Source organism: Scylla paramamosain, chromosome 11, assembly GCF_035594125.1.
Source record: "Scylla paramamosain isolate STU-SP2022 chromosome 11, ASM3559412v1, whole genome shotgun sequence".
NCBI lineage: Eukaryota > Metazoa > Arthropoda > Malacostraca > Decapoda > Portunidae > Scylla > Scylla paramamosain.
This window is the reverse complement of record NC_087161.1, coordinates 21,138,768-21,159,133: the sequence shown is the minus strand read 5'-3', so window position 1 is coordinate 21,159,133 and position 20,366 is coordinate 21,138,768. Positions and strand designations below refer to the sequence as shown.

Below are 20,366 nucleotides of genomic sequence, written 5' to 3'. Positions count from 1 at the left end.
ATATATATATATATATATATATATATATATATATATATATATATATATATATATATATATATATATATATATATAAAATACAGTGATTGTAGACAAGGCACTCATGAAACTTGTTGGTGATGAACGGTGGGGTGTGAATATAACACAGAATGTTCAACAGAATAAGAAAATCACCTGCTAAGAGATAAAAAGAATCGGGAGAGTACCATCTGGGAGTGAGGAACAGATAAAAGCACAGGATAGTAAGATATTGCTTATACAACGTGGGATCGGAACATGGATGGAGTGAATACAAGAACTGTGTATTCGAATACAAATACGAATACTTCATGAGAGTATTCGTGAATGCATTCATGAAAAGTTTTCGTTGAAAATAACTTTTTCATGTTGGTAGATCAGCAATGACCCTAATATGGTGCTAAAGTTATTCAATATTAAAATGACGTCATGAATTTATAAATGATGCCAGTATTCTGTACATGTTTATCACACACAGACATACTCGTTTTCCAAAATCCTCAAGTACATATTTAAGCTGTACTCAACGAAACACAACAAAATACTTATATCAAATTATAATAGCCAAGTCTTTTCTAGTATCCTGCTATAAATTTCACTTCTGTTATATATATATATATATATATATATATATATATATATATATATATATATATATATATATATATATATATATATATATATATATATATATATATGGAGGAGGCAGTAGGCACCTGCCGAAACGATAATTACTCACAGTGAGGTCTAAAGCACTGTTCAGGGGGTGCTGTGAACTTATCATTAAACCCAGCTGTGACCTCACTGAACGTTTCCCTTTGTGTCTCACAACACAAGGGGGCAGTCACAGCCTGCCCTCTAAAGACAACTCTCTACCACCACACAAAACTACAAGCACCTAATAACACACACACCCTTCACTCAAAAATTTTAAAATCATGGCGACTCCTACACCAGCCTCGGAGTCCCCATCTGGGGAGGGGACCATAAATGTCCCCAGGTCGGACTGCCTTTCCGTCGACGACCCTAAGTGTCTTGACACCCCCCTCAACTTTTTCTTCATTAACTTCTGCAACATTCGCGGTCTAAGATCTAATTTTCATTCTGTAGAACACCACCTCTCCTCTTCTAAACCTCATCTTCTTTTCCTCACTGAAACTCAGGTGTCTGAGGCAACTGACAGTAGCCCCTTTTCTGTTCCCTCCTACTTTCTCTATCCTCATTTTCGATCCAAAGCTGGATGCTGCGTTTATGTGCGCAATGACTTAACCTGCTCTCGTGCCCACGCTCTTCAATCTTCCGAGTTTTCCACCATCTGGCTACGACTACAGAGTCATTCTCATACTAAATTTATCTGTGCTGTATACCTCTCACCTAACTCCTCTGACTATAAGAAATTCTTTAACTACTTAACTTCCAAAGTGGAGCACATTCTGTGTCTCTTCTCTTTTACAGAGATCTCCATTCTTGGAGACTTCAATGTTCACCACCAGCTTTGGCTTTCCTCTCCCTTCACTGACCATCCTGGTGAACTAGCCTACAACTTTGCTATCCTCCATGACCTAGTGCAATTGGTGCAACACCCTACTCGTATTCCTGACCGTCTTGGAGATACACCCAACATTCTTGACATTTTCCTGACCTCTAATCCTTCTGCTTATGCTGTCACCCTTTCTTCTCCGTTGGGCTCCTCCGATCACAATCTCATATCTTTATCTTGTCCTATCACTCCAATCCCTCCTCAGGATCCCCCTAAGCGAAGGTGCTTCTGGCGTTTTGCCTCTGCTAGTTTGGGGGACCTGAGGAGGTATTTTGCTGATTTTCCTTGGAATGACTACTGCTTCCGTGTCAGAGACCCGTCTTTGTGTGCTGAGCGCATAACAGAGGTGATAGTGTCTGGCATGGAGGCGTACATTCCTCACTCTTTTTTCTCGTCCTAAACCTTCTAAACCTTGGTTTAACACAGCTTGTTCTCGTGCTATACATGATAGAGAGGTGGCCCACAAAAGGTACTTAACCCTACCATCACCAGAATCTCATGCACTTTATATTTCTGTCCGGAACCATGCCAAGTCTGTTCTCCAACTAGCCAAAAACTCCTTCATTAACAGAAAATGTCAAAACCTTTCAAGATCTAACACCCCTCGTGATTTCTGGCATCTAGCCAAAAATATCTCCAATAACTTTGCTTCTTCTTCTTTCCCTCCTCTACTTCAACCAGATGGCACCACTGCTATCACATCTATTTCTAAAGCTGAACTCTTTGCTCAAACCTTTGCAAAAAAACTCTACCTTGGATGATTCTGGGCTTGTTCCTCCCTCTCCTCCACCCTCTGACTACTTCATGCCACGTATTAAAATTCTTCGCAATGATGTTTTCCATGCCCTCGCTGGCCTAAACCCTCGGAAGGCTTATGGACCTGATGGGGTCCCTCCTATTGTTCTCCGAAACTGTGCCTCCGTGCTTGCACATTGCCTAGTCAAACTCTTTCACCTCTGTCTGTCAACATGTACCTTTCCTTCTTGCTTGAAGTTTGCCTACATTCAACCTGTTCCTAAAAAGGGTGACCGCTCTAATCCCTCAAACTACCGTCCTATTGCTTTAATTTCCTGCTTATCTAAAGTTTTTGAATCTATCCTCAACAGGAAGATTCTTAAACATCTATCACTTCACAACCTTCTATATGATCGCCAGTATAGGTTCCGTCAAGGCCGCTCTACTAGTGATCTTCTGGCTTTCCTTACTGAGTCTTGGTCATCCTCTTTTAGAGACTTTGGTGAAACTTTTGCTGTTGCCTTGGACATATCAAAAGGCTTTGATAGAGTCTGGCACAAAGCTTTGATTTCCAAACAACCCTCGTACGTGTTCTATCCTTCTCTCTGTAACTTCATCTCAAGTTTCCTTTCTGAACGTTCTATTCCTGCTGTGGTAGACGGTCACTGTTCTTTTAAATCTATTAACAGTGGTGTTCCTCAGGATTCTGTCCTGTCACCCACTCTCTTCTTATTATTCATTAATGATCTTCTAAACCAAACTTCTTGTCCTATCCACTCCTATGCTGATGATACCACCCTGCACTTTTCCACGTCTTTTCATAGACGTCCAACCCTTCAGGAGGTAAACATATCACGCAGGGAAGCCACAGAACGCCTGACTTTCTAAAATTTCTGATTGGGGCAGAGCAAACTTGGTATTGTTCAATGCCTCAAAAACTCAATTCCTCCATCTATCAACTCGACACAACCTTCCAGACAACTATCCCCTCTTCTTCAATGACACTCAACTGTCCCCCTCTTCTACACTGAACATCCTCGGTCTGTCCTTTACTTATAATCTGAACTAGAAACTTCACATCTCATCTCTAGCTAAAACAGCTTCTATGAGGTTAGGTGTTCTGAGACGTCTGCGCCAGTTTTTCTCACCCCCCCCAGCTGCTAACTCTGTACAAGGGCCTTATCCGTCCATATATGGAGTATGCTTCACATGTCTGGAGGGTTCCACTCATACTGCTCTTCTAGACAGGGTGGAATCAAAAGCTTTTCGTCTCATCAACTCCTCTCCTCTAACTGACTGTCTTCAGCCCCTCTCTCACCGCCGCAATGTTGCATATCTAGCTGTCTTCTACCGCTATTTTCATGCCAACTGCTCTTCTGATCTTGCTAACTGCATGCCTCCCCTCCTTCCGCGGCCTCGCTGCACAAGACTTTCTTCTTTCTCTCACCCCTATTCTGTCCCCCTCTCTAACGCAAGAGTTAACCAGTATTCTCAATCATTCATCCCTTTCTCTGGTAAACTCTGGAACCCCCTGCCTGCTTCTGTATTTCCACCTTTCTATGACTTGAATTCCTTCAAGAGGGAGGTTTCAAGACACTTATCCACCAATTTTTGACCACTGCTTTGACCCTTTTATGGGACTGGCATTTCAGTGGGCATTCTTTGTATTAGATTTTTGTTGCACTTGGCCAGTATCCTTCCTACATAAAAAAAAAAAAAAAAAAAAATATATATATATATATATATATATATATATATATATATATATATATATATATATATATATATATATATATATATATATATATATATATATATATATATATATATATATATATATATATATATATATAAAATTCATCAAAACTGTGGCTAAACTGTAACTGTGGTCATTAGACTGAACAACACACAGTGCACAATTTACATTGTGTGTAACCTTCAGGATACACCGCACTCCGCAGCACTATAATACATGTAATATCCCGGGATCCCAAAGAAAGGTGGAAGGAAATAAAGAATAAATCCAACAGTGAACCTTCTATCATTGGCAAGAGCCAACTAAGGGCCGCCAGACCCCAACAGTCACAGTGGCCACGCTAGTGAACCTGTATCATCCACGTCAGACTAACAGGAACGAGAATTTCTAACTTGAAAGGAACAATGACTATTATTTCTGATGGTGGATTTAAGAGTATTCGGCATTTTATGCTAAAATGCGAATAATTTTTCCAAGTATTGGGATACGAATGCGAATACTTTGTTGTCAGACGACAAGTATTTGAATATAAATACGAATACACCCAAGTACAGTATTCGAATATATTCGAATACGAATACCGAATAGGAATGCCCCATACCTGGATCGGAAGAAACTGTGGAGGCTATTTTGAGAAACTGCTGAATGTAGAGGAGAGAGATACAGAGATTAAGGCATTTGGTGGATACTACATTGATTTGATATACAAACCAAATTAAATGTGTCAACAGTAGCGAAAGAGGATGTGCAGGCAGCAGTAGAGGAGATGGTAATTGGCAAACCATCAGGTTTGAATACATGTGCAGTGGTGATTGAATTAAGATGGGGTCAGTATCAGAGTGTTTTTTTTTTTTTTTTTTTTTTTTTTTTTGTAGGAAGGACACTGACCAAGAGCAACAAAAATACAATAAAAAAAAATATACCCACTGAAATGCCAGTCCCATAAAAGGGTCAAAGCAGTGGTCAAAAATTGATGAATAAGTGTCTTGAAACCTCCCTCTTGAAGGAATTCAAGTCATAGGAAGGTGGAAATACAAAAGCAGGCAGGGATTTCCAGAGTTTACCAGAGAAAGGGATGAATGATTCAGAATACCGGTTAACTCTTGCGTTAGAGAGGTGGACAGAATAGGGGTGAGAGAAAGAAGAAAGTCTTGTGCAACGAGGCCGCAGGAGGAGGGGAGGCATGCAGTTAGCAAGATCAAAAGAGCAGTTAGCATGAAAATAGCGATAGAAGACAGCTAGATATGCAACATTGCGGCAGTGAGAGAGAGGCTGAAGACAGTCAGTTAGAGGACAGGAGTTGATGAGACGTTACATTACTGGATATGTGTTTTAGGAATAGCACGTTACCGTTGGAGTGAGCAAGTGCATGTGTCATTCCTGTTCCATTGCATGAAGGAAAAGGGGACAACCATGAGTGTTTAATTACAGAGGTAACAGTCAATTGAGTGTGCTAGGTAAGGTGTATGGCAGTGATTAAGAGAATCAGATAAGGCATAGATGGAGTAATATGTCTGGTAAAAGGAGGCCTCAGGGGATTGACGGGCTGTGTAAACAAAGTATTTCCTCTATTACTAATTTAGGAAAACTAACTTGGAAAAGAAAAAAGTATTTTCAGACTTGATATATTTAGTAAAATCATATCACATATATGGCATATCTATCTATCTTTCTATTCATCCATATATATATATATATATATATATATATATATATATATATATATATATATATATATATATATATATATATATATATATATATATATATATATATATCACATATAGGCCTATCTATATGGAGTTATGCCAGAGATGTGTTGTGTAGGGAACTGGCGGTATTGTTAACAGCACAGGGTAAATAATGTAGTATGAGTGGATCACTGTTACCAGATGACACCTCATTGATGGCAGATACAGACAAGTTAACCACGCCATTAGACGTGTTTGGATACATGTGTAGGAAGAAGCCGAAGGTGAATGTAAGAAAAAGAAATGTAATTACGTTCATTATGGAGATAAGTGGTAGCTTGAATATAACACAACACACTCATTCAGCGTTTTCACTCTCTCAGTCTCTCTGTTACGAAGGTAATATCTAAATGGTTTAAGTGACTATTTCTGATTGATTCCTTAAATGAGGGATAGCAGTCTCTGGGACTGGAAGCGTGATGTCATTACTTGTGATGATCCTATACCAATTTCAATCTACGTGGATTAACGAGCAAACTGGCGTTCATGCTGAGTTAATGCTCACCTTCGAACCGTCATGTTTAAGCCTCAATATCATTCTTCCTTCAAACTCTTACCAATTATTACGAATGAGCTATGTTCAAATACGCCATATTGCTCTAGGTGTGTATTATAGTTCCTTAAATAGTATTCCTTTCTTACTGTTTTTTTTTTTTTTTATGTTTTATGTTCTTGTTGCCGTTGTTGTTATTGTTGATGTTGTTGTTGTTGTTGATGTTTCTGTTGTTGCTGTTGTTGTTCTTACTATTACCCGAAAGTACAAATAAATCAAAACAAAAAGAATTTACATTTATTTATTGTTTCATACAATGATAAATTCCATAGGCTGAATGCAATGCTTGTGAGGTGAATGACAGGGAAGAATAAGAGAACAAGGAAGTGAAACAGGCCAATCAGAGGGAGGAGCTTTGTCGGTTTAGTCTTTGGGTCGATTTCATTTGGTAGCCTCACAGAGACAGCGGCTGTTGTGCTCGTGCTCGCCGACTACGGTTGAGCTCATGTACAGACGTCCATAGGAGTTCACTCCGGTGGTCTTGGTGACATCCTCCAGGAAGGCGTGGGCGCCCGTCTCGTGAGGGTAACCCATGTGCCACATCAGGTTCTGCTCGGTGATATGAGTGCCGTCCAGGGTGACCCATTTCTCGTCCATCTTGTGCACCCCCATCCACATGTAGGGATGTTCAGGCAGCGTATTGGCTGAGAGGAAGAACGGAAGGGATAAGTTTGTTTTTGTGGTAGGGGGACAGTGTTTGGCGGCACGCGTTGATAGACGTGCAAGAAAATTAACAAAGTCACAGTCCCGAAAGAAACATAGAGATGGAAATGAATGACAAAAGACAGCAAGAAAGATGCGTACACGGAAATAATAAAATAGCTCATCAAAACACAGACATAGAAACAGATTAAGCATTATAATAATACTTCACCTGAGTAAACTCAAGCAATCATTCAATAATTTACCGCTAACGACAAGGAAATAAGATCCTAATTATTCAAGCATTGACAATGAGAAATAAAAGTTTAACTTAGTTACCTGTACTACTTTACTAATGTTACATTTGTGATGCTCAAGAAAAAACACATCGAGGATCGCTGAAATATTCATAATACTCACAGATCTCGAGCCAGGTGATGGAGAATTCTTCCAGTTCTTCAGCATTGTCAAAGACAGCCAGGTCGGCCTTCCACTCCCCCTCTGCCTCCTTCTCACACAGACCCCTGCACTCCTCCCACGTCAGGTCCTCCCCGGGCTTGTCAATGACGTTGAAGCAGAGGCCCTCGGATTCGAAGAAATTCGGTGGGCACTGAGCAGCTGCGGAGGGAAGCAAGTAGAAGTGATTGCGTATTGGTGGACAGTGGAGTTGAGAGTTGATTCTGTACAGCTGGTTTTAATTGGATATGAAGGAGGGAAGCAGAAGGGAAGTGTGAATACACTCATCATCCAAGTGATTAATAGTTGGAAGTTTTTACGACTTTCTTATCGGTTAAAGAGCTTTCACCTTTAACCTTCTCACTGCTCTGGTCACCCATTACCATCCACAAGGGTGTGAAAAAATGTTTGCAAGGACAGAAAGAGAGAGAGAAAGGAAAAAATAGAACTTTTATTTTTTAACGCTAAGAAAAAAATAATAATAATAAAATAATTTTAAGGACAAGTAAAAAGTAAAAGTCAATAGGCATATAAATCATCAAGGGAAAATTATCTAGCAGAGAAAGGGTTAAATATACATTTGGAATTTTTCAATTTAAGGTAATGTTGCCTGTATGCATATATGATCATTAACGTTTTCATATCCGTCATTTAAGAGACCGTCAAGATGAATTAGCTTCACTTTAAGCATAGTGAGGTCTGAGAAATATACATTGCTCGTGAAATGAAAGACATTGTTATCGCTTTTTAACTTAGTGGGTTTATGTCATGCCTCTTAGAGTTCCGTCAAGAAAGTTAAGCATTTACGTAAGTGATACGAAAGAGGTTCCAGAGAGATGAATGATGAAAACTTTGTTATAAGGCATGAGTTGGTGCTGCTGTATATCGAACCCTTGACACAACAACTGAGGTACACATCTTACCAAGAGTGCCATAATAATTAGCAGGGACTAAGTGGCTCGAGAATCCCTGATGTGTTATTACAAAGACTATACTAGATTTTGCTATGCAGCTTTGTGAGTTTTATGCAAATATGAGTACAGTTATTGTTTACGTACCCACGAAGGCTGCCAGGGAAGCAATGATGATTTGTTGAAGGAGAGACATGTTGGTGTCAGAGTGCAGTGAAAGACAATTCGCAGCCTTTTATACAGCCACGCATGGGCAAAGAGTTGAAGGAGAGCGAGGGAAACAACAGAAAAATCACTACTGGAGAGAAACAACATGTTAACTCTCCCATGTGTTTCCCTAGAGAACACGCTACAGGGAACCTTTACACTCTGTGGCGTTTTCTGTGCTAATGACCTCAAGTTTTTTTTTTTTTTTTCTTCTGACTCATCGATTTGGATTTGTTATTTTTTTTTTTTATCCGCAATGTTAAATATTACAAGAGACTAAAGAGATTGATCTCTACATGGTATTTTACAAATTATGAATTAAAAATTTCGAGTACATTTCTCTATACAATGAAAGAATTTTTCTATATATTTTTTATTAGCGTTTAGACCTACTTGTACAGGTAAAATATATAGGATTAATTGAGGGAAAAGCACCTTCTCCCACTACGATTACAGAAAAATATTAAATTAATAATGAATAAAAGCATGCAGGAGTCACAATTCAATATCAACACGCACACCACGCGAGATAAATAACTACAAAAATATAATTCCCTTTCCATTAGTTATTTTATTATTCGCAATGTTAAATATTGCATGACAATAAAGAGATTGTTCTCAACATGCTTTTCTATAAAGAATTAAATAAAAATATTAAGTGCTGTTCTTTCTGCAATGAAACAATACCACAGTACCATGTACGACATGCATGTTTGGCAAGTGTCGGAGAGCGGGCAGGGTCGTTGATAGCAGCAGGGTGCCAGGCGAGCGTCAACCCCACGCAGGCACACCACAGCACCTGTGCCATCCCCACGACCGCCTCGGAAGAGAGAGCAATGCTCTAAACGCGACGTAACTGGATACAAAAGAAAAACCTATCGATTTTCACATAAGTAGAGATTAGACTGAAATAAAGGAGCAGGATGTATGTAATGTCGATTGACAGTTGAGTAATTTTTAAGCCATAGACGAGTGAGTCAGTGAGTTGAGTGGGAGATGGAGTGAGAAAGAAGTGAATAGTAATGTTATGAGGTACTGGTGACTTGTACTTCTACTTGTAGACGAAAAGATCGAAGGCTTTTCAGGCATGGTAACAAAAGAAGGATAGAGTGTCATATGAGACCTTTGCGTGATGCTAAAGAGGGGCCTGATAATTGATGGGGATGAGGCTATAAGAGAATCCGCAAGAAAATATGAAAATGTTCTGGAAAGAGGTGAGGAACATTAGGAAGGGACTATTTGTCAGTGAGGAGCAGGTGAAAGCAGAAGATGGCAGGATGTTGGTTCGGCAAGATTACGTAAGAAGAGGGGTATGGCATTAAAAGAAACTGCTGAATGAAGAAAGAGTTGCAGGATACAGTATAGGAGATAAAAATTAGAAAAGCACCAAGTTTCGATGGAGCATCAAGTTTCGATGGATATTCAGTGCAGTGTTCGGAGATAGTTGAGGTCAGTATCATAGAACGTAGGTTGGATTATCAAAATTGTCTTCTTACTACCACGGTGCGGTTGGCATCTGTAGTTCCACTTCCGCAGTATTAAAGGATAGCAATAAGTATTCTAATGACAAAGGTGCCAATCTATTCAATGTGGTTGCCGGTCACTGCTGGGTTGTGCCAGGGATATGTAACGTCACGATGGCATCTACGTATATGCATAGTGTGGAAAGGGAAGTTAATGCTGGAATGTTGGTAGAGGATTCGATCTGGTAACAACAGAGGAGGAGGCAGTAGACACCTGCCGAAACGATAATTACTCACAGTGAGGTCTAAAGCACTGTTCAGGGGGTGCTGTGAACTTATCATTAAACCCAGCTGTGACCTCGCTGCCCCCTTGTGTCTCACAACACAAGGGGGCAGTCACAGCCTGCCCTCTAAAGACAACTCTCTTCCTCCACACAAAACTACAAGCACCTAATAACACACACACCCTTCACTCAAATTTTAAAATCATCATGGCGACTACTACACCAGCCTCGGAGTCCCCATCTGGGGAGGGGACCATAAATATCCCCAGGCCGGGCTGCCTTTCTGTCGACGACCCACTACTTGTCTTGACACCCCCCTCAACTTTTTCTTCATTAACTTCTGCAACATTCGCGGTCTAAGATCTAATTTTCATTCTGTAGAACACCACCTCTCCTCTTCTAAACCTCATCTTCTTTTCCTCACTGAAACTCAGGTGTCTGAGGCAACTGACAGTAGCCCCTTTTCTGTTCCCTCCTACTTTCTCTATCCTCATTTTCGATCCAAAGCTGGATGCTGCGTTTATGTGCGCAATGACTTAACCTGCTCTCGTGCCCACGCTCTTCAATCTTCCGAGTTTTCCACCATCTGGCTACGACTACAGAGTCACTCTCAAACTAAATTTATCTGTGCTGTATACCTCTCACCTAACTCCTCTGACTATAAGAAATTCTTTGACTACTTAACTTCCAAAGTGGAGCACATTCTGTGTCTCTTCCCTTTTGCAGAGATCTCCATTCTTGGAGACTTCAATGTTCACCACCAGCTTTGGCTTTCCTCTCCCTTCACTGACCATCCTGTTGAACTAGCCTTCAACTTTGCTATCCTCCACGACCTAGAGCAATTGGTGCAACACCCTACTCGTATTCCTGACCGTCTTGGAGATACGCCCAACATTCTTGACCTTTTCCTGACCTCTAATCCTTCTGCTTATGCTGTCAGCCTTTCTTCTCCGTTGGGCTCCTCCGATCACAGTCTCATATCTGTATCTTGTCCTATCGCTCCAATCCCCTGAAGTGGAGGTGCCTCTGGCGTTTTGCCTCTGCTAGTTAGGAGGACCTGAGGAGGTATTTTGCTGATTTTCCTTGGAATGACTACTATTTCCGTGTCAGAGACCCGTCTTTGTGTGCTGAGCGCATAACAGAGGTGATAGTGTCTGGCATGGAGGCGTACATTCCTCACTCTTTTTCTCGACCTAAACCTTCCAAACCTTGGTTTAACACAACATGTTCTCGTGCTATACATGATAGAGAGGTGGCCCACAAAAGGTACTTAAGCCTTCCATCACAAGAATCTCATGCACTTTATATTTCTGCCCGGAACCATGCCAAGTCTGTTCTCCAACCAGTCAAAAACTCCTTCATTAACAGAAAGTGTCAAAATCTTTCAAGATCTAACACCCCTCGTGACTTCTGGCATCTAGCCAAAAATATCACCAATAACTTTGCTGCTTCTTCTTTCCCTCCTCTATTTCAACCAGATGGCACCACTGCTATCACATCTATCTCTAAAGCTGAACTCTTCGCTCAGACCTTTGCTAAAAACTCTACCTTTGGACAATTCTGGGCTTGTTCTTCCCTCTCCTCACCCTCTGACTACTTCATGCTACCTATTAAAATTCTTCACAATGATGTTTTCTATGCCCTCGCTGGCCTAAACCCTCAGACGACTTATGGACCTGATGGGTCCCTCCTATTGTTCTCCGAAACTGTGCCTCCGTGCTTGCACCTTGCCTAGTCAAACTCTTTCAGCTCAGCCTGTCAACATCTACCTTTCCTTCTTGCTGGAAGTTTGCCTACATTCAACCTGTTCCTAAAAAGGGTGACCGTTCTAATCCCTCAAACTACCGTCCTATTGCTTTAATTTCCTTGCCTATCTAAAGTTTTTGAATCTATCCTCAACAGGAAGATTCTTAAACATCTATCACTTTACAAATTTCTATCTGATCGTCAGTATGGGTTCCGTCAAGGCCACTCTACTGGTGATCTTCTGGCTTTCCTTACTGAGTCTTGGTCATCCTCTTTCAGAGGTTTTAGTGAAACTTTTGCTGTTGCCTTGGACATATCAAAAGCTTTTGATAGAGTCTGGCACAAAGCTTTGATTTCCAAACTACCCTTCTACGTGTTCTATCCTTCTCTCTGTAACTTCATCTCAAGTTTCCTTTCTGACCGTTCTATTGCTGTTGTGGTAGACGGTCACTGTTCTTCTCTTAAATCTATTAACAGTGGTGTTCCTCAGGGTTCTGTCCTGTCACCCACTCTCTTCTTATTATTCATCATTGACCTCCTAAATCAAACTTCTTGTCCTATCCACTCCTACGCTAATGATACCACCCTGCACTTTTCCACGTCTTTTCATAGACGTCCAACCCTTCAGGAAGTAAACATTTCACACAGGGAAGCCACAGAACGCTTGACTTCTGATCTTTCTAAAATTTCTGATTGGGACAAAGCAAACTTGGTATTGTTCAATGCCTTAAAAATTCAATTCCTTCATCTATCAACTCGATACAACCTTCCAGACAACTATCCCCTCTTCTTCAATGACACTCAACTCAACCCTCTTCTACACTGAACATCCTCGGTCTGTCCTTTACTTATAATCTGAACTGGAAACTTCACATCTCATCTCTAGTTAAACAGCTTCTATGAAGTTACTCATTCTGAGTCGTCTCCGCCTGTTTTTCTCACGCCCCCAGCTGCTAACTCTGTACAAGGGCCTTATCCGTCCATGTATGGAGTATGCTTCACATGTCTGGGGGGTTCCATTCATACCGCTCTTCTAGACAGGGTGGAATCAGAAGCTTTTTATCTCATCAACTCCTCTCCTCTAAATTACTGTCCTCAGCCTCTCTCTCATCGCCGCAACTTTGCATCTCTAGCTGTCTTCTACTATTATTTTCATGCTAACTGCTCTTCTGATCTTGCTAACTGCATGCCTCCCCTCCTCTTGTGGCCTCGCTGCACAAGACTTTCTTCTTTCTCTCACCCCTATTCTGTCCACCTCTCTAATGCAACAGTTAACCAGTATTCTCAATCATTCATCCCTTTCTCTGGTAAACTCTGGAACTCCCTGCCTGCTTCTGTATTTCCACCTTCCAATGACTTGAATTCTTTCAAGAGAGGGGTTTCAAGACGCTTATCCTTCAATTTTTGACAACTGCTTTGGACCCTTTTCTGGGACTGGCATCTCAGTGGGTTTTTTTTTTTTTTTATTGGAATTGTGTTGCCCTTGGCCAGTGTCCCTCCTACATTAAAAAAAAAAAAAATTCTAGGCAGCTGGTTAAGAGAGAAAAACCAGTCGAATTTCAGAAGTTGGGTAAGGATTAGATTGAAATAAAAGGGCAGGATGTGGGTACTGTTAATGGAGAGTGGCATAATTTTTAATCCATAGAAAAGTGAGTCAGGGAGTCGACTGGGAGATGGGGTGAGAAAGAAATGAATAGCAATGCGATAAGGTACAGGTGGTTTGTTGACGAAAATATCGAAGGCTTTTGAAGCATGATTACAAAACAAGAAGGGAATGTGATATGAGAGCTTTGCGTGATGCTAAAGAGAGGGCTGATGATTGATGGGGATGAAGCTAACAGAGAAAGCTCAAGAAAATGTTGAATTTTTCTGGAAAGAGGTGAGGATTATTAGGAAAGAACTATTTATCAGTGAGTAACAAGTGAAAGCAGAAGATGGTAGGATGTTGGTTCGGCAAGATTAAGTGGGAAGGAAGGTATAGTATTTCGAGAAACTGCTGAATGCGGAGGAGGAGAGACCCTGAGATTGGGGTATTTAGGAGAGATACTAGATGGAGTTAAGGTCGTAGGGCAATAAAATGGGGCAATTATAATGAAGAAGGAGGTCCAGGCAGCAATATGGAGGACAAAAATTAGAAAAGCACCAAGTTTTGATAGAGCACCAAGTTTGGATGGATGTTCAGTGCAGTGTTAAGAGATAAGTGAGGTCAGTGTCACAGAGCTTAGGTTGGATTATTAAAACTGCGTTTTCTTACTACCACGGTGTGATCGTCATGTGTTGTTCTAGCTGCGCTGTATTAAAGGATAGCAATAAGTGTTCTTATTACAAAGGTACCAATCTATTGAATGTACAAGATAACATGTACGATATTGATGAAGAGGATCAGAAAAGGTACCTATGAATTAATACTTCATTTAAAAGGAGGCTTCAAGAGGTGGAGGGTCTATGTAAATCAGTTGTTTTCTCTAGGACAGATTTATGATTTTTTTTTTTTCAGCAAAAAGAAGCGGAATACTCTCTACTTTTATAAATTAAGGAATACCATATCACAGAATTCATAGGGAAGGAATATGGGATATCTGGTGGAGGTTGTAGGTTTCTATAGTGGATGAAAAGATTTTTTTTTTTTTATGAGAACTGTAGAGCAGGTGTAATGGTAAGAAACAGCACAAGTGAATCGTTTCCGGTCCATGCTGGGTTGCCCCAAGGATATGTAACGCCACAATGGCTGTTTAACATCTACTCGTACATATATGCATAGGGTGGAAAGGGAAATTAATGCTGGAATTTTAGTAGAGGATTCGATTTGGTAACAACAGAGGGTAAAGATTGGAGCGTGAAACAATTTTTCTTCGTGGATGACACAGCATATAAACAGAAGTTAACGACGTTATTAGAGGAGTTTTGACGGGAGAGAAGGAAACTTAAGATTAAAATATGAAAGAACAAGCTAATCACGTGCTCCACGGAAACAGGTGGTACGATGAATGTTAAGCTGAACGGTGAGGAGGTGGAGTGTACATAAAGAGAGTATTATATAATGACACAGAACTGCCTATTGCACTCTACAGTGCTGAGACTTGGACTATGGGAGTAATAGAGAAGAACAGATTGAATGTAAAGGAGATGAGATATCTATGGAGTGTGTGTGGGATAAGTCGGATGGAAGAGTCAGAAATGAGGAAGTTAAAAGAACGAGAGTTGCCAGACACTTGGAGGGACGTGCAGAGGATTGTGTACTTAGATGGTATGGATATGTTGAGAGAATGGAGGATAATAAAAGGTGAAGAAGAAAGAATGATCAAGTTTGAGACGTGTGCACCTCCGACGTAGGCCCCGTAAGGTACGGATTCATAGCGTAAAGAGGTCTTAAAGGGAAGAGGACAGTCACCGGAGCATTGTAGAATGACTGTGCATGACAGAAGCAAATGGATAGCAGTTGTGAGATGGTGAGGAATGACGCGCCCCTGCAAACTCCAAGAGAGGTGCCACATATCGGACATAAGGGAGTGTTGTGAGTAAGTCTAGATATGAAAGTTTTGTGCCTTGTCTTTCCAACACCATTTGTGGAGGAGAGAGCACTGGTATATGCATTTATGTATGTATACATGAACGTGTACTGATGCACTGACAAGGTCTTGAAGGAATTCGGTGATCAGCGGCTTTTTCCTTCAGGTGCACGGATTATTTATCGATTAAGAATGAATGGAACTAAAACAAGAGGCACAATTTTATTGCAACACGCACAGGAACCAAAATAAATATCTATACACTAAAACATAATGCGATTTCAATTGTAGCATACACCAAGGCTGAAGGTTTCTGTCATGCTTTCCACTCAGTAGTAAGGATATCACAGTGTGAAGGTGACTGTATCGTGTTGCTGTCTTGTTTTAAGACTAACTATAGTGTTTGGTTCCTGCCACCTGATGTCACTTGCAACGGTTCATGGCGAGCACCAGGTTGGGTTATAAAATGACATTTAGTTTTTATTTTATTTTTATTTTCTTCTTTCCTGTATCTGATAAGAATGACTGCTTGGTGTATTGTCTGGTTTCGGAAGTAGTGTTTTCTTTTCGTTGATAATGTTGTTGACGTTGTTGTTGTTGTTGTTGTTCTTGTTGTTGCTGTTGTTGTTGTAGTTGTTGTTGTCGTTTTTGTTGTTGTTGCTGTTCCTTCTGTTACTGCTGCTTTTCCTCCTGTTGCTGCTCCTACTGCTAATGTACTACTACTCTTGTTAGCAGTTCAACTGCTGATGATATAGGAAAACAACAACAGCAACAGCAGCAGCAGCAACAACAACAACAACAACAACAACAACTACAAGGAACAACCAAAAAAGACACTTTCAGAAGCTATAATATATACCTGTAGTGGAACCAGACTAACTTGGTATCCGGGGTGTTGGCTGTTCCTGTCCCACATTGCTGTGACGTTCACAGTCGACAGGCATATGAACACCTCTCTCTTTCACCCATTCTGTCATCCTTTGCTTTAAGTATTCCAAAATTATATCTTGTGACGCCGATTGACATGTTCCAGCAGCGTATCTGTTGAGAGGAAGAACGGAGAGATAAGTTTGTTTGTGTGGTAGGGGGACAGTATTTGGCGGCACTCGCTGATAGACATGCAAACAAATGGACAGTGCTAAACCGAAAAAAAAAAAATAAGTAAATAAATAATAGGAATGGAAAATTATAAAAAAGGACAGAGAGACAGACAGACAGAAATTATAAAATAACATACCAGTAAAACGTGTAAAAGACGATTGACGAGTGAAGCTGTCAATAATGCAAAAAGGAAAGCACCATGCACATTAAGAACTTACCTATTATTCAAAATCATTCTAGCTCAAAACTTTGCAAGAGGCCAATGGCTGTGCTATATATCGTTGGATAGGAAATTTAACTCTGCGTGCAGTGGTATGTAACAGATATTATTGAGACAAAAAAAGTTAGTGAAAATTGCAGAAAACTGACGAAATCCCACATTCGACACCCTTTTACTTTTTGCAAGTTACTAATTGACTTATATAAAATTGATAGATTTGTGCTATCATGCAGTGCTAATTTTGTTGCGATAGGAAGCGTAGTTCCGGAAATATTAGCGTTTGAATAGCGTTACGGTCGGGCAGGGCCGCGTATTTCCACTGTCTTCCCCCACCCCACCCACACGTCTCCATACCGCTCCCAGCCCAATCATATCCCTGAATGTCATTGCTCGTCTCTACCATTGGAAAGAAAGCCACACACCCCTACCATTTTCAATAAAGATTCCTTGTAAGATTCTTGCATCTGTAGGTTTTAACGATAAATACATATTATATTATATATATATATATATATATATATATATATATATATATATATATATATATATATATATATATATATATATATATATATATATATTGGCGGTAATGATGATAGTGTTGGTGGTGGTGATGGCGATGATAAATTTACGTATTACGTAGTGATGGTGATGGTAGTGATGGATGTGGTGTTGGTGGTAGTAATGATCGAGAGAATGTTCGTTATGGATGTGGTGGGGGTAGTGATAGATGCTGTGGTAATGTATGTCAGCAGATACCTTTGTATATATTAAATGTATGGAAGATTTGTCTTCCTGTGCAAGTATACAGTAGACATACTGGCATCACTACAAAAAAAAAAATAATAATAATCCTTGAAATAGTGAAAGGTGAAATGTATGTATGTGATTTGTGTCATGAGTTGTTAGTACTTTTTTTCACTCCAGAAGGTATATAAAAAGCTATTTAATTATTTAATTTGTTTTATATTCTACCTAGGTGATTATGGCAGTGGATATGTGTCTGTGATGTTTTGTGGAATATGATGCGATATTATGCAATAATCATTAAATAATTGAAATATATGGGAGATTTGTTTTCTTATGTAAGTATAGAATATAGATGCAGGTATAAGCAAAAACATAATAATAATAAATGCTAAACCTATTATGTTTTTACATTAGTGTTTTGACAGCTCAGTATGCAATTGCTGGAGTAATGAATATGTTCATTTTCGTTTATACTATATGACTATCATGAAGCATCAAGACTGAACTTTAGATTAAAATTACAAGTTCCATTTAAAGATCTGAAGTTTGTTCTGATGCATCTGAACAGTAATTTAAAACATTTGAACTTATTAAAAAAAAAAAACAGTTAAATTTAACTTAAGACATCACTAACTTTTCATTAAGGAACATCATTGTGAGTTGTTGCTTTTCACAACAGCTAATAAAAAGGCACCATTGAATTTTAATTAATATACAAAGGTTTCTGTTAACACCCATTACCACAGCTTCCATCACCACCACCATCACGTCCATAACGAACGTTCCCTCCATCATTACTACTACCAAAACCACATGCGTCACCACCATCACCGTCACAACGTAATATGTAAATTTACCATCGCCATCACCACCACGAACGCTATTACCATTATCACCGTTATATATATATATATATATATATATATATATATATATATATATATATATATATATATATATATATATATATATATATATATATATATATATATATATATATATATATATATATAATTTATTCAACGTGAAAAGCTACAAATGCAAGAGACTTACAAGTAATCTTTATTGAATATGGTAGGGGTGTGTGGCTTTCTTCTCACTGGTAAAGACGAGCAACGACGTTCGGGGATATGACAGGCTGGGAGCGGCATTGAGACAACTGGGGAATACAGAGTGGAAATACGCGGCCGGGGTAGCCCATCGCTATTAGCGACACTCGCCTGTGGCTAGCCTGTCGTTAAGTTTTGTGGATTCGGGCCCAGGCCACTCAAAATGAAACAACACCACCCATAGTAAACTTCGCTTCGCTCGTAATCAAAAGACAGACACGGAAATAGAATGAACATTGAAGCAATACATGACCGGAATAAACTCAAGCATTCCCTCAATACTAAACTGCTAACGACAAGGAAATAAGATCCTAATTATTGAAGCATTGGCAATGAGGAACAAAATTATAACTTTTTTTTTTTTTTTTTTTTTTTTTTACTAATTTGCTAATCATACATTTGCATCGAAAATACTGAAATATTCCCAGTACTCACAGATCTCGAGCCAGTTGATGGAGAATTCTTCCAGTTCTTCAGCACTGTCAAAGACAGTGCCTTCCACTTCCCTTCTGCCTCCTCACACAGACCCCTACACTCCTCCTACGTCATGTCCTCCCCGGGCTTGTCAGTGATGATGAAGCAGAGGCCCTCGGATTCGAAGAATTTCGAAGCACAATTAGTGGATGTGGAGTGAAGCAAATAGTGTTTGCGTATTCGTAGATGGTGGAATTGAGTGTTGATTTTGTACATCTTGTTTTGAGCTTGATTAGATAAGAATGAAGGAAACAGAAGGGAAGTGCGAATACACTCGTCATGCATGTGACGGACAGTTGAAAGTATTCTCTTTCCCAATGCTGTCACCCACTAACAGGCGCTTTACCTTTAAACAGACATTTAAAATTGAAGACAAATAGTGACGGGTTTTTAACTTATTGGGTTCATGTCATGTGTCGTACAGTTCATGAAAACAAGTTAAACGTTTATGAATGTGGTGCTGACGAGGTTCCAGAGAGATGAGTGTGGAAAACTTTGTAATGCCGCATGAGATGAAGCTGACAGATATCGGACCCTTGACACGACACTTGACATACGCAGCATCTTGCCATTAAAGCCATAATGATCAGGAAGGACTAATTGGCTCGATCTCCCATGATGTGCTGTTACAAAGAGAACACTAGACTTTCTTATACAATGCTATGTATGTTGTGCGAATACGTTTAATTATTGTTTACTTACCCACGAAGGCTGCCAGGGAAGCAATGATTATTTGTTGAAGGAAAGACATGTTGGTGTCTGAATGAAGTCAAAGACAACACGCAATACTAGTGGAAGAGAGAGGGAAAGAACAGAAAAATCAGTACCTGTGAGAAAGATGATAACTCTTTCATGTGTTTCCTTCGAGAACCTGTTACAGGAAGCGTTCAGACTGTCTGGGATGTTGTGTGGTAATGACCAAGTTCTTTTTTTTTTTCAGCAGTAATTACTAAATAACCAGATACGTAGGCACAGGCTGCGGTGTGACACTGGCGCTTGGGAAAATCGGCGTGGAAGGCTCGTGTGGACCCTCTCTGCTCGTCGATGCACTAGCAGTCGAATAAACAGTTGATGACGTGGGCCTTATCCGTCTGTTTGGAGTACGTTACCCAAATATGGGGTGTTCCACTCACACTTTTCT

General features: G+C 39.9%; 1 protein-coding gene and 1 long non-coding RNA gene across 2 annotated transcripts; both read right to left on the bottom strand.

Annotated features, from left to right (window-relative positions):
* Positions 1–6,576: 6,576 nt before the first annotated feature.
* LOC135104688 (uncharacterized) lies at positions 6,577–8,666 on the bottom strand. The gene is made up of 3 exons (XM_064012212.1): positions 8,510–8,666; positions 7,416–7,613; positions 6,577–6,997 (listed from the first exon to the last, which is right to left on the bottom strand). Exons 1-3 carry the CDS (start codon positions 8,556–8,558, stop codon positions 6,735–6,737), a joined length of 510 nt encoding a protein of 169 aa, XP_063868282.1. The 5' UTR covers positions 8,559–8,666; the 3' UTR covers positions 6,577–6,734.
* Positions 8,667–9,208: 542 nt separating this feature from the next.
* LOC135104687 (uncharacterized) lies at positions 9,209–19,320 on the bottom strand. Its single transcript, XR_010270489.1, has 3 exons — positions 19,187–19,320; positions 16,452–16,612; positions 9,209–9,425 (listed from the first exon to the last, which is right to left on the bottom strand). It is a non-coding gene; the product is annotated as an uncharacterized LOC135104687 (long non-coding RNA).
* Positions 19,321–20,366: the final 1,046 nt, after the last annotated feature.

Excerpts from the sequence above, each read along its gene's own strand:
- LOC135104688 (XM_064012212.1), bottom strand. The coding sequence starts at position 8,558 with ATGTCTCTCCTTCAACAAATCATCATTGCTTCCCTGGCAGCCTTCGTG. Across the intron at positions 7,614-8,509 it reads TTCCCTGGCAGCCTTCGTGG|CTGCTCAGTGCCCACCGAAT; the intron begins GTACGTAAACAA and ends TTCCCTCCGCAG. Across the intron at positions 6,998-7,415 it reads CATCACCTGGCTCGAGATCT|CCAATACGCTGCCTGAACAT; the intron begins GTGAGTATTATG and ends TCTTCCTCTCAG.